At 41.5% G+C, this 14158-nt stretch overlaps 1 protein-coding gene across 5 annotated transcripts in view; it reads right to left on the reverse strand.

The window, feature by feature from the left end:
• khdrbs2 (KH domain containing, RNA binding, signal transduction associated 2) overlaps window positions 1-14158 on the reverse strand; it is a 77543-nt gene that overhangs the window by 14210 nt on the left and 49175 nt on the right. For all 5 annotated transcript variants that reach the window (XM_042066230.1, XM_042066229.1, XM_042066227.1 and 2 more), the window contains exons 5-6: window positions 7619-7746; window positions 5104-5305 (exon numbers count right to left, since the gene is read on the reverse strand). In XM_042066230.1, the coding sequence (XP_041922164.1) occupies window positions 5104-5305; window positions 7619-7746 (330 nt within the window). The remainder of the gene's footprint in view (window positions 1-5103; window positions 5306-7618; window positions 7747-14158) is intronic.

The raw sequence follows: 14158 nt of genomic DNA on the forward strand, positions 1-14158 counted from the left end.
TCAATGTGAAATAAACCAATGCCTTAATTCATGCAGTCTGGCAGTAATCTATTGTGGCATGACTTCCATTTTTCATATGTATGAGATGTGAAGTGGTTGCTGTTAAAATGGAGGGAACATATTTTCCACAGAGACTTAATTTGCTTTACTTGGTTCAGCTTTGACACAAACATGTCCGCAATGGAATTTAGCCTCTATATTGCCTGATTAAAAAACCTCCTTCGTTCCCAGCAAGAAATTTGATATCCAAACAAAGGAAGCAAAAAAATAAACTCCATTAAGTTTCATTTATCTGCATATATGTCATACAACTTGAAACTCTAAAAATGAAATAAATATAAAATAAACCAAAGTCAGCCCTTGCATCTCCAGAGCCAATTTAATAATAATATTCAGTACACTGTCACACTGGTGTAATGGAAGATGGGAAATTGCCTACGTTTTTCATTCTCTCACAGCTCAGGGAAAAAAATGACTACAGTTCACAAATCCTTGAAACCAAGACATGAAGCTTTGGCCCTTGGGTATTCAATCGTTCTCTGTGTGTATGAAATTATTAAACAATCTACTTTAGGTGTGTGTCCTACATCTGTTTTATTAAAGAGTGCAGTTCTGCATGGAGAATTCCATTTCCATAATTAGTTTGACTCAGAAATGTCAACTCAGCGATGTAACCAAGCCTATTGTTAAAAAGCAATTACTGTGCTCATGCGAATGGTTCAGGTGAACCTGCAGCACAACTTAAAACCACGGCTGTCTTCAATGGGATCAGGCTTCGTGTGAAGAGTGCACAGAGGTGGGCGGCATGGCTCAGTGTCATATCGATGGCTGATGAGAGATTTTTTTGTTGCGTAATGATTTTTTGAGCAGCGCACCACTTGACTCCTCCGGAGGCGTTTGAGAGTGACAAGGAGAAATGAGCTAAATTAACTAAACGTACAACCTTTCGCACAATGCACTTATGGCGCAGATTCTGCTTCTCCTCGTTATTACATCGAGTCGTCATAAGCATAGCTCTGTAGGCACAACACTCTCTGTTGCACAGACACATATGGCTAGACCAGGGAGCCACAGCCACAGCGCCATGCATTTTTATAGACCCTTTCATCAATAAAAACAAAAACAATGCTTGAACGTTCTATTTGGGCCCCAATCTACTTCCTCTGCATTAAGATAACATATGGAATGTTAAAAAGGAAGTCTTGTGGGGCCAACTATGATGCTGATAATGGAACTCTCTTGAAAGGGTCCATAGTACTCTCTTGTAAAACGGCATCAGGGAGCACATGCCGCAACAGTGGCATGGGTTTTTATGGTGCTCTTCTGTAATATTGGTTCTTCATATGGATGGAGATCCTGGTGTATGCAACTCTCACATAGATTACCATATGCTGCATTAAGCTTAGAGTAGCATGCACATTCACGGTTCACTTATTCACATTTGTCCAGGCATCTCATTAATCCTTCAAACTCACTGAATAGGGATTTCAATGTTTCTTGGCCACAGCATTTCTAAATAGAGGAATCCAATTACTGTAATATACAGTATGGCCCATGGCTTTAATAAGAAACTAGCCTATGTGCCAAAAAACATACAGAACCCAAATAAGGATTCAGGATCAAGGACAAAGCGATGCCCTTGTGTAAATAATGTGCAAGGCCAGTTGGTTAAGTTGCTGAGCCAGCATTGGCCTATTGTTTTCTCTCAGAGCATTTTAATGCACACATCAGAGTGCATATCAGAAACAAATCCCTGTGAGTCACAGCTATCGCAACCTAATTCCTGCGCAAAAAGCGGCGCCGTCTGTTGGCAGCAAGAAACAAGAGCAGTCTCTCTAATTAGTCCGAACTCTTAAAAAAACCTACAGATAAGACAGGAGTGCAGCGAAGAAGTGAAGAGGGCTTGGCGGAAAAGAAAGGATTGTTGTGGGGAGAGAGAGAGAAAGAGAGAGAGAGAGAGAGAGAGAGAGAGAGAGAGAGAAATAATATGCAAAAAGTAGACAAGGAAAGCAAGCCTGGCTCAGCCTCTGTGATCTGCATAAGAGCTGTAATTAACTGGATTCCAGTGTGTCACTTCAGCCAAAACAAAAGAAAGAGAACAATGCCATCAAACCCATATGTTTATTCATATGTGTTGGGGCGGGCCGTGAGAAAAACATCAGAGGCACTGAGAAAATCTCATCTGAGAAATGGAGGAGTGAGAGGAGAGAGAGAGAGAGAGAGAGGGGGAGAGAGAGGGAGAGAGAAGGATGGAGAGAGTAGGAGAGAGAGAGAGAGAGAGAGAGCGCATCTCGAATGCGAAATTACACACATGAGATAACAATGCAAGTGTCTGGAGTGAAACTGGAGCTCTGGACAGATATGTAAAAAAAATGAAAACCTCTGTTGAAATGTTGGCACTGAGGTCATGCTGACGTCTTATGCTGGGTAGTGATTTTAACAGATGTAGGACACAGTGTGATGGCAAAAGCAAAAGCCAAAAGAATTTGTTGAACAAGACTGAGGGGAAGCCTCTGTAAGGGTAATGATGGTCATGGAGCATGACTGGGAGAGGCGTCGAAATGAAAGAAGGTCCCCGTCTTTAGCCTTGTAAAGTGACTCTCCGTCAATGTCTTTCACTCTCCTTATTCCTGCTTAATCATTCTTCTCTACTGTATGCTACACATACATACAGCTTATTTTCTTTATTCTCCTCTCTCTCTCTTCTTACCCAGTCCATTAGGCCCTGACATTATGAATCAATACAATGCCCAAACAGGTGCGATTACGACCATTGCCTTCGTATCAATTCTATACGGGTGGACTGGCAATTTGACAGAGTCTATCAATCAAAACAAGCCCCCAAAGGACCCTCCTGATACAAGATTAGAGTGCTTATTGGCTCACCAGTATTCATTGTACACAAACTAATTCATTTGAAAGCTCGCAGATATCAAAGGTCCCCTGCTGATATACGCTACGTTGGATAGAATGTATTGAATTATGGTTACACCGTGCTAGCTGGTTCAAAAATGAATGAGAGAACTGGAGAGAAAGGCAGGAATGTTGAGGTATGAACGCAGAGTGAATGATATTAAAGAGATCTTGAAGTGGCTCATTGTTGCTGAGGTCTGCGTGAAACTGTGGGTCTCTCCAGAGTTGCATGAAACACTGTGAACGTTCACACAGGAAGCTGGGATAATAAGGTGAGCGGAGAGGGGCGGTGTGTGTGTGTGTGCGTGCGTGTGTGTCTGTGCGTGTGTCTGTGTGTCTGTGCGTGTGTGTGTGTGTGTGTGTGCGTGTGTGTGTGTGTGTGTCTGTGCGTGTGCGTGTGCGTGTGCGTGTGTGTGTGTCTGTGTCTGTGCGTGTGTGTGTGTGTGCGTGTGTGTGCGTGTGTATCTGTGCGTGTGTGTGTGTGTGTGTGTGCGTGTGTGTCTGTGCGTGTGCGTGTGTGTGTGTCTGTGTCTGTGCGTGTGTGTGTGTGCGTGTGCTCGTGCGTATGTGCGTGTGCTCGTGCGTATGCGTGTGTGTGTGTGCGTAGGCGTGTGTGTGTGTGTCTTGCGCAGGAGGACGTGGCAGAGTGAGATTTGTGATGACACAAAAAGGGAAAGGGACGAGGGTGGAGAAAGAGTGTTCTGGGCTGGTCCCTACTCTGGGTCCCTACTCTGGGTCCCTTCATCCCTGCGCTATCTGTCTCCTGGTTCCCACCTACCTTCCTGAGCCGCAATTACGGAGGAGAAAAATGTCCGGCTTTTTTGGCCACTCCAGACATACACAAAGGTTCTCCATCAAAACCCAATTCTGGTTTGGTAATGAAACTGCATTTCAGATCTGCAGTTACACACACACACACACACACACACATACACACACACTTTCCCTGTCATTCTCTCTCAAACACACTCTCTCTCTCTCTCTCATTTTCACACACATACACACTTTTTTGCATAGCCCTGAAAGCTCTCTGGCAGTGTTGCTTTTTTTCATTAGGTTGGAATTTTATGTTCACTTGCTCAGCTGTTGTGGAAAATGACCTTGCGCTCCCCGGAGAGAAGCCCGATATGTCACTCGTCTCTCTTGCCATCTCTCTCTCTCTCTCTCTCTCTCTCTCTCTCTTGCTCGCTCGTTCCCTGACAGACACTATTTGTAGAAGAATAGTCAAATAAGTGGGTATCATGTTTTGTGTGGTCAATTTATGTTGGACAACTCCACTGTTTTAAATGTTCATGAACTCCAGTCGCATAAATCCAAACTTTTTACCAGATGATTGGCCTGGACACACACACACACACACACAAACACACACACACACACACACACACAAACTCACAGACCTATCCACCTATTTTAACTCAGAAAACTTCAGTGACATGGAGGACACAGCTACATCAGAACTGTTTCATTCCATTAACTTCTGGCAAATAAAGCAGCTGCTGCATTGCATTGCGTTGCAGGGGTTTTTTACAACGGCCCTCAGCAGATCTCAGCTCAGCTTCAGCAGATTTTCCTGTCAGAAACCCCAACCAGACTGAAACCTCCGGTGAGGAACATCAAAGAAGCATGCCTCTACTTTGTCAGTAAAAAGAACACCCAGTGATATTTTCCCTTGCATTGCTCTGACGTGTTTTCATCCAACTCCTCTCACAGAAGTCAGGCTGGATAAGGGAAGTGACAAAAAACATGCACATCTGAAGACCAGCAAGCACACAAAAAAACATCACGCTAACTGCGAAAAATCTCGAATACAAAAAATAAACACAGTGAGCACCCAATGTCAAGTCTGAACTCTGTTTCCAAACTCGAGACGGCATGGCGTAGGAGGCAAAAGTGACTGAACAGTGAGTATGACAGGGTGGTGGTTTGTGGGTGTGTGTGCGTGAGTGTGGGTGCGTGAGTGTGTGTGTGTGTGTGTGTGTATGTGTGTGTGTGAGTGTGTGTGTGTGTGTGAGTGTGTGTTTGTGGTGGTGGTGTGTGGGTGTTGGAGGGATTCTGACTTACATAGTCGTTGTGGGACTCCTGCGTGGTTTGCAGGAGAGGGGCCCTGTAGCTTAGCGTGGTGGTGGTGGTTTGTGTGTATGTGTGTGAGTGTGTGTGTGTGTGCGTGGGGGGGGGGGGGGGACTTACATAGTCGTCGTAGGACTCCTGTGTGGTTTGGAGGAGAGGGGCCCTGTACCCTGGCGTGGACGTGCCGCCCCCCCTGGCCCTCGGTGTGGGGGCCCCTCGGGCTAGCGTAGCCGCCGGGAGGGAGGTGCGTGTGGTCACTGCGCCTCTTGGAGCGGCTGCTCCTCGGCCTGGAGGCGGAGGGGGCACTGCTCCTCCTCGACCCCTGAGGAAGGACACAGAGAGCAGAAACAACATTTACCATCCCTGTCATGTTTTAGTGTCACCTACTGTTTACTGTTCATCTACATCTAGATTACATCTAAACTTACATAGGAAATGATTACCGGTTTTCTCAGTTATTCTTAGATAAAGTTTAATATTACTGCTATAATCAGCACTATCATCTTAACACTTATCACAGCAATGCTTTAGTACATCCATTCAACTGATTTTGTACAAATGTCTGCTGTTTTTTAAATGTTTAATTGCTAATGTTGTCATGTTGGTCAAAATGCACTATACTGGTGACCTGCTGAATAGTCCTACTTTTGAAGGACTAGTTTTGAAAATAGTACCTAATACTTACAGAGTAAACTGTCAAATTGACAACAAAAATGTACTATCTTGAACTAAACAATGGTATCAGTCATTTTGATTGCATTGACAGTTTATTGGTATAAATATTTGCTTTTGAGACAAAGCATTTTGAGCAAGACACACGCTTTTGCAGGCAATGCACTAACTGTTGTTTGTTGTTTAACTGTTGTTATTTATCTCACTGAGTAACTTTGTAGTTTGCCCCTCATTTAAAGTAGGGTTCTTGGTCTTTTTGTTTCACCCAAAGAAGCTCATTACACAGTAAATGCAGCATCCATTTCAAATAGATGTCTCCCACAGCACTAATGACTTGCTTTATGCTTGTGTAAGGCTCTATCCACTCAAGACCTTCTGAAAAAAGCTAATATTTCTGACATACATAGACTCACATAGGGGAGTAAATGAAAGGATTCAAGGGCATAAATGAATGGTTCCGATGATTAACGCTTCTATAAAATGCACACATATTCTCATGTGGACGCTGCTATACTTTTCTGATAGATGTTGTGAGAGCACTGAGTACACAGGGGATGCTGAAAGTTCAGTACAGTCATTTGAAATGTGTTCACTTCCTTTGGGGATGGTTCCTCCGCTTTAATAACTGGAGCCAGGGCTATTGCAAAGGCTAGGGATCTCTGTGGCTCCTCTCCCTGGCTGTAACAGCCCAAATCTGGAAGGACTCCAGTTTTTTTTTTTTTAAAGCAAGACAATATGAGAAAAGACAGACTAAAAAAATGATGGTACATTGTCATCTAGCAGATGCTCGAGTCTATAGAAGTCGATTATATTCCCGAAAATAAATAGATGCTCGGTGCGGGAGTTATGGCCGCATTAAGCGTGCATATTTCTCAGGGTCATTTACAGTAATCACTTCTCTTTGCAACATAAGGAGGAAGTTTAGGGGAAGGGAGGGGGGTGCTGAAGCTCAGGTTTGGAAAATTGGCAGCCTCACCGAGGCGGAGGAAGAGGAGAGGAGGAGGAAGAAGAAGCTCTCGAGTGCTCCCTTGCCTCCTGAGGTACAGCAAGCTGTCACTTAGCGTGAGCAAGCCTGGAGAGACTATCATCTGAGACACCACCGACATGGCGGGAGCAAAGTGTATGAAATATAAATTATAGAACATCGGCCTGTTCAAGAAATGAAAAAGGGCATCAATTATACATGCAATGTGCACTATATGTATTATGAAAAAGATTCAGAGAATAAGTGGGTACAAAAAACACAGAGCCCAGCGGAGACACAAGGGATTGATGTAAAAATATCTTAAGTTACTACATCTGTGCATACATGATGCTTTTACCCATGAAATGACTTCTAGGAATAGAAGGATAATGATCGGGAGGATCTCGAGGTTTTAGATATACCATTAACATGAAAGGAAGATTTGCTGCAGCTACTGCTGGGCTACTCTTAAAAGGACGGCTGACTCAGGCGCTTTCACTGAAAGGCTTTTGGTGGTAAAACTGCCCGATCTAATTCCCCAGTTCGTGTTTGGGCCTTTGGAATATGTTGAACCTACAGACTGCATTAAAACCTTATGTAAATTACAGCTCAGGCTTAACTTTATTCAGGGTGCGTTTCATGCCCAATTGAATCAGTTATTTGAGTCAAAATTGCATTTGGTAATTCTATTCTGAGCCGCTATGTCTTGGGGGAGAAACTCCTGAACCTGTGAGTCACATTTGACAAGTCTACAGTCCAGAAGTCCATACTCCAAAATCCTTGATCGAAGTGAAACATGTATTGACCCGTTCAACAATAAAAACAAAAACAATGCTTGAACGTTCTATTTGGGCCCCAATCTACTTCCTCTGAATTAAGATAACATATGGAATGTTAAAAAGGAAGTCTTGTGGGGCCAACTATGATGCTGATAATGGAACTCTCTTGAAAGGGTCTATAGTCACACAAAAAACATATTATGATGTCACAAACATCCACCTTGTGGTTGCCGTTGACGCCAACCGCAGGCCACGCCCTCGTGCTGCCCTCCCTCTTCCGGAGTCTTCTGATCCGTTCAAGTAGGAGAGCTCACGAAGCTGCTCCTGTCGGATCTCATCATTGTAGTCCTGTGGGTGACACACGCACACACGCACGCACGCACACACGCACACACACACAGAACATTAAATGAAAGGCAAGATTTATCTTCCTCCTGCGCCAGATGTTCACTGTGGCTACTTGGACACAAACGCTGAAGTGTTCCAATCAAACCCACTCCAATGGAAGAAAGGTGTGTGTGTGTGTGTGTGTGTGTGAGAGAAAATGAACCACTGTGGGGACAGCTGCACGGGCACACTGTTAATGTCGAGCACACACACACACACACACAGACACAGCTGCACGGGCACACTGTAAATGTCCGGCTTCATTTCCCTCACAGCGGCCATCAAAGGCCAAGTTGGACAGGACGCCTGTGCACACACTCTGCTGCACAGCTGCCGGAGAGAGAGGCAGAAGGGTACTCAATGGTGACACACACACACACACACACACACACACACACACACACACACACACACACACACACAAACACTGTGGTAGAGTATCATTCACATACATCAAAGTACACACATGCTGTATAGCATTTAACAAAATGTGATTTAGTTGCATTTTTCACATGAAACGGTCAGTCCTCATTGAAGCAATAGAAGTACGCACCATAAGCTGAATAAGGGTCCATTATAGTAAGCACACCGAACATCACCAGTATCAGTCCCCTAACAGCATGTTTGATTGCTGCTTTGTTAAGACATAGTGTCTTCCTGTGTTGGTACCATTTCTTGGGCACTCTGATTGAACATGACAGGGCCGCAAATCACAGGGGCATTTACAAAGTGGATTGCTTTTATTTTATTATCGTGTCTGAAGCGAGGACTGATAAATCGCTCTCATTTTCACCTGTCGTGCACTCCCCTCCTGTGCTGTAGAGTAGGGTAATATAAATATACAGTATATATATACATATATGGATTTGTGTGTGTGTGTGTGTGTGTGTGTGTGTGTGTGTGTGTGTGTGTGTATGTGTGTGTGTGTTAGGGGCTGGAGAGATATCCTTACTGGGTCGAGGATGACTCTGGCGATCAGAAAGAGGCATTCCGAAGAAGAAGACATTCCGTCTTAATCATTTTTTCCACTGCAGGTGGCAAAACTTGCAAACACTCAAAATGCTAAACAGCTCCCCAGTTAAAACTTATCTACAAATGTCCACATAACATGCAGAAGTTGTTTATTATTAGAAGTGAAGCATTCAGTCAGACTTGTCAGTGAAGCTGAATGAAAGGAAATCATACTTTAATGTTTTAAATCAATGTTACTTTGGTGGAGATGTTTGAACTCATACAAGTGTGATCTTATTTAGACACAATAGCTCTGTAAATTACTTGGAGTGGCATAATATGACAGTGCTGTCTGACCTTGACTTCGGTCGTGAGATGATTGGTTTTGATTGGCTATTTCATGCTGAATAGACCCTGATGGATACATCATTGAAGATGGAATGCAGTCAGGTTTATTAGGGTAGGAAATTGTCTGGACTGAAATTACTTTATACTGAGTCCAGAAATAATGTTCAGAAACCACACAAAGAGTTATGAATACAAGATATACTGTGCATTTTTTATACGCAGGTTGAAGTTGAATGTCTGTGGTTGTTTACAGTTCTTTTCCATTGCTTAGCCTACACACTAAAATCAAAAGCTCAGACCAAAGTCTCAATGCATAAACTTCTTGTAGCATGCTTTAAACACTGTGTAACCATAGCTTAAACCATTTTTCTACTTTGCACATTGTTTGCAATTCTATAACACACTTATTGTGAAACACTACACACAATTTCTTACATTAGGCACCTTGTTCAAAAGTGGGTACATGAATTATCATGAATTTATGCATGAAATAATTAATGATTTATGTATAACTTCATTCCTTACATAATATCTCATTAATCATCAGAAATTTACATGAGTTCATAGTCTGCCATTTGTGACCTCATACATGAACAACACATCAACTAAAGCATTACGTATGGTGGGCACATCATTATGATTTATGATTTAATGATCATCATCAAGAATGATTATGATGATTTCTTTTTCTGCCAAGAATGTGGTCATCACACCTCAAATTCTTATTTGAACTCAACTTGTGCAGTTCTCTAAACACATGCCATTGTTCACACTTGTTGAGGGGCCACAAACATGATGAACTCATGAGTAATTAACCTTAAATTCATGTAATTATGATGATCATGCTTAAAAAATCATAATGATGTACCCACCGTACCTAATGCTTTAATTAATGAGTTGTTCATGCATAAAGATATTAAGGAATGAAGTAATGCATAAATCATGAATTAATTCATGCATGAATTCATGATAATTCATGTACCCTTAGTGTAAAGTGTTACCCAAAAGTGAAATATCCCGTTATCATTGAGAAAACACTTCTTTTCAAAGTGGAAGCACATCTGTTAATTGGTAAAACCCATATACCTGAAAACATTTACAGAGAAAACTAAACACCAATCAGTGTGAGGCTTAGCACTACAAATAGACTTCAGGTAAGTTATTGTGTACCTGTTGAAGTGTGCACTTTTATATTGAGTACCCGTGTACAGTTCTGTATTTGAGTGCCTGTTGAAGTGTGCACTTTTACATTGAGTACCGTGTACAGTTCTGTATTTGAGTACCTGTTGAAGTGTGCACTTTTACATTGAGTACCGTGTACAGTTCTGTATTTGAGTACCTGTTGAAGTGTGCACTTTTATATTGAGTACCGTGTACAGTTCTGTATTTGAGTACCTGTTGAAGTGTGCACTTTTATATTGAGTACCGTGTACAGTTCTGTATTTGAGTACCTGTTGAAGTGTGCACTTTTATATTGAGTACCCGTGTACAGTTCTGTATTTGAGTACCTGTTCAAGTGTGCACTTTTACATTGAGTACCGTGTACAGTTCTGTATTTGAGTACCTGTTGAAGTGTGCACTTTTATATTGAGTACCGTGTACAGTTCTGTATTTGTGTACCTGTTGAAGTGTGCACTTTTATATTGAGTACCCGTGTACAGTTCTGTATTTGCCCCTTTACTCCCCATATCTAAAACCATATCGAAGAATTATTTTCTGTGTGCCAATGAAAAGTATATGACCACCAACCACATACCTGCATGCCTCTTTTGCAAGCAATGGAAGGGGCATGCAGAGACAGTGAGGTGGGGTCAGTTCAAGGGTGCATATGGCCCACAAGGTGATATTTTCCCCGTTGCCTAGCCCGAGAGGACATCACCTGCGATGTCAACGAAGACTTGTGGCCAGATCTGGGGCTTGTTTCTAGAAAGCGTTGTTTGCTAACTTGCGTAGTAACCTTGGTAGCAACCTTGGTAGTTTGCTCCATCGTTCTTGGATTTGGTGTTTCTAGAAATGGAGTTTTTGAACTTTAATGTCACTAATGCTGATTATTTAATGATTCATTTGAATTTAAATATTTAAAATACTTTCACAGCAAAAATCATATATACGATTAATTTAGATTAATTAATCACAGAGTATGTGATTAATTAGATTATTTTTTTTAATCGATTGACAGCCCTATATTAAACACATCCGTGTGTTGCTGTTGATTTGAAAGAGTCATTCAAATTATGCATGTGTGTATGGCTTTGTTGCAATAATTACATTTTTAGAAAGGATCATTGAGTTTTGATTGCAGTGTTTCATTTTGGTGAGTTGTTTATCTCCAATAACTATGTCTTATTTGGCTGAAAGAGAGTGATGGAGAGAGAAGAAAAAGAAGGATCATAGATAGTTTGAAATGGTTCTCCACATCACTTAAACGAGGCCCATGCTGTATGCTGTAAACTCTGAGGCCATATGCACTGGTGCAGCAGAGCTCACACATACACACACACACACACACACACAGACACACACACACACACACACACACACACACGTCCCCACGGATATCTCTGCTGCAGTCACAGTGTATACTGTAGCCAGTCGGTGGCCATGCCACAGAAGTGCCCTGGGCATTTCCAATCAGCAAATTGCTCACAGGCTGCGTGAGACCTCTGGCGTGGTTTACAGTAAAGCAAGTCAAGTACATGTTTATGACTGATGCCGCAGGCCACTCATTTAGCATGCTGTTCGACCATGGGTTAGATTAACTGTGCATTCCGTCATTCTGAATTAGCCTCAATTCAGGCTGCTATAATCAAAAGACCCCTTTGGCACAGGAAAGGCTTTTGGTAGAAGTCATGCATAATATGTATTGTGCCTGAATTTATGTATGTTGAAATTGTAAGTGGTTAAGTTATAGGTTGTTATTGTTTTTTTTTGGCATTCTTGTTCTACAGAATGCCAAAATGTGCTGTCATGCATACATTATGTCATACTGGGTTGCTATTCCATTCATTTACTTTTATTTCATGTTTCCGCAATCTGATGCTTAGATGCTTAGGCCTACTGTATGTGCGGGTTTACAATCACAGTCATTCATCAGCTTGTGTCAGTTTCTTCACTCTCTTTCTCTATCCTGAGCACCTTTCATGTGGGCAGTGACTCATGAACCCAGCAGTATCCTGCTGCATCAGCATCTATACTGCAGACAATTAGAGAGAAAATGTCTGGTTGTGGTTAATTGCCAATGAGGTTAATTATTTTGAAGCTAATCAAGCAATTAAGCCACCGTGCAAACTGTTCCTCACCCCTGACGCTACATGAGAGGTTGTCAATGAAAATTAGCTTGTAAATGATATGTTGTGTTTTGGCTTACAATTGTTTATTGATTGATAGGCAAACTCCCAGGTTGGCGCTATTGTGACATACTGCTGTGGGTAGCGTCATAAGCTCCAATTACAGTATAATTATAAGTATTAATAATACCCACAATTTTGTGATAAGTAAAATAAATTGACATTTAGCTAAGAACACACGTTTATTGGGTTCATTTCTGGATAAGTCAGGTAAAGTAAGGGATTTCACATGCTCTATTTTTGTGTAGTGTCTTTAAATAAATAAAAAATACACAAGTTAGTGTTACGCAAAGTGCATTCACTCTCTAAGAATGAGAAGAATATAACAATGAGGAACATTTCAGGCTTTGAGTCTTTGGTGTCAACACACACTGGCCGAACACTCTCCTTGTAGTAACAGAAGAAAAATGAATACAGCTCATGACTAAGAACCACTCAACCCTGACTGGGAATTTACACAAGAGCCGTTTTTAAAGAGTTTTTCAGTTGCCTGCCTGATGTTCGTCTATTGCGATAGAATTCCATTAGAATCAGCGTATCAATTTGCATCTGAAGCGCTTTAATGTGTGTATTACAGACGTTAAAAGCAGAGAAAAGTATATTTTTTCACTTTATTTTACACATATGTGAAGTGTGCACATAGACAAATAGATGAATAAACTCAATGTTGTGTCACGTTAAATACGGAGGCAGAGTAATCTGATTAATTGCGTTTCATTCTTGCTTATATCTTGCTTGCGGTGTCAATTCCCAGTGAAAAAAACTTATGTCCACCTTTATAAGAAAACACTGCACTTAATTAGATTGAAGGGCTTAAAGCCAGATCCAGTGTCATAATGGGTTAAGGTTGATCCACATCAAGAATTGTAACTATAAAAACTACTGCAACTATAACCAACAACTATAACAAAACACTGAAAGTCTCCCTCGTGTTGTTTATTTATGTGATTTCTAAAACATGATTTAGTTCTGATTGGCTGTCAGGTTTAAAATCACTCTGAAAGTGTCCCCCAAATGATACCGTTCTTCATGACGTTTTTGTTATAATATGTGGTGTGGTTGACGCTGATTGATTAACTAGTGATATTTACACTTATGTGCCGTCACATTCAAAACTGACTTACACTCTGACTATGAACAGAGTTTGAACAACAAGGACAAATCATTTTCCTAAACTAAATGTTTAAATGAGCAAGGCAACTAAAGTCTCAGGACACCACAAACATATAGACATATCTCCCTGTACTCCTCTCCTGTGTATAGAGTACATAATTAAGACTAGCACTTCAGCACAGAATAGTTTAATTAATCCAGTGTGCTGTATACAATGTGACAGCATCCCAGAAACACACAGCCACATGTTGCCTTAATTGCTCTCTAAAACCTTTGTGTATTATCCTCTTCAAACTTCTCGCAATGTTGTTATAATTTAAATGGTGTCGGATAAGACTATTCTTCCTAGCTCTGCAGATGTTGGCTAACAATAGGCTGGGTGATTCAGGGGCAGAACCCAAGTTTTCTAGTGTATTAAACAAGGCAACTCTATGCCACACAAACAACATGCTATGATGCAACATTATTCTGTCTTTTTCCTGACTCTGTGTCTCAGTGATAGAGGCTAACTGATTTTATAACAAGTAAACAAACAATGTCCCTATCAAACATGGTGTGGCTAGAGTCCAAACTTTATGCTGAAAGTTAGCCACAGGCTTGGAGATATCAACCAC

This window comes from Alosa sapidissima, chromosome 16 (assembly GCF_018492685.1).
Source record: "Alosa sapidissima isolate fAloSap1 chromosome 16, fAloSap1.pri, whole genome shotgun sequence".
Lineage (NCBI taxonomy): Eukaryota > Metazoa > Chordata > Actinopteri > Clupeiformes > Clupeidae > Alosa > Alosa sapidissima.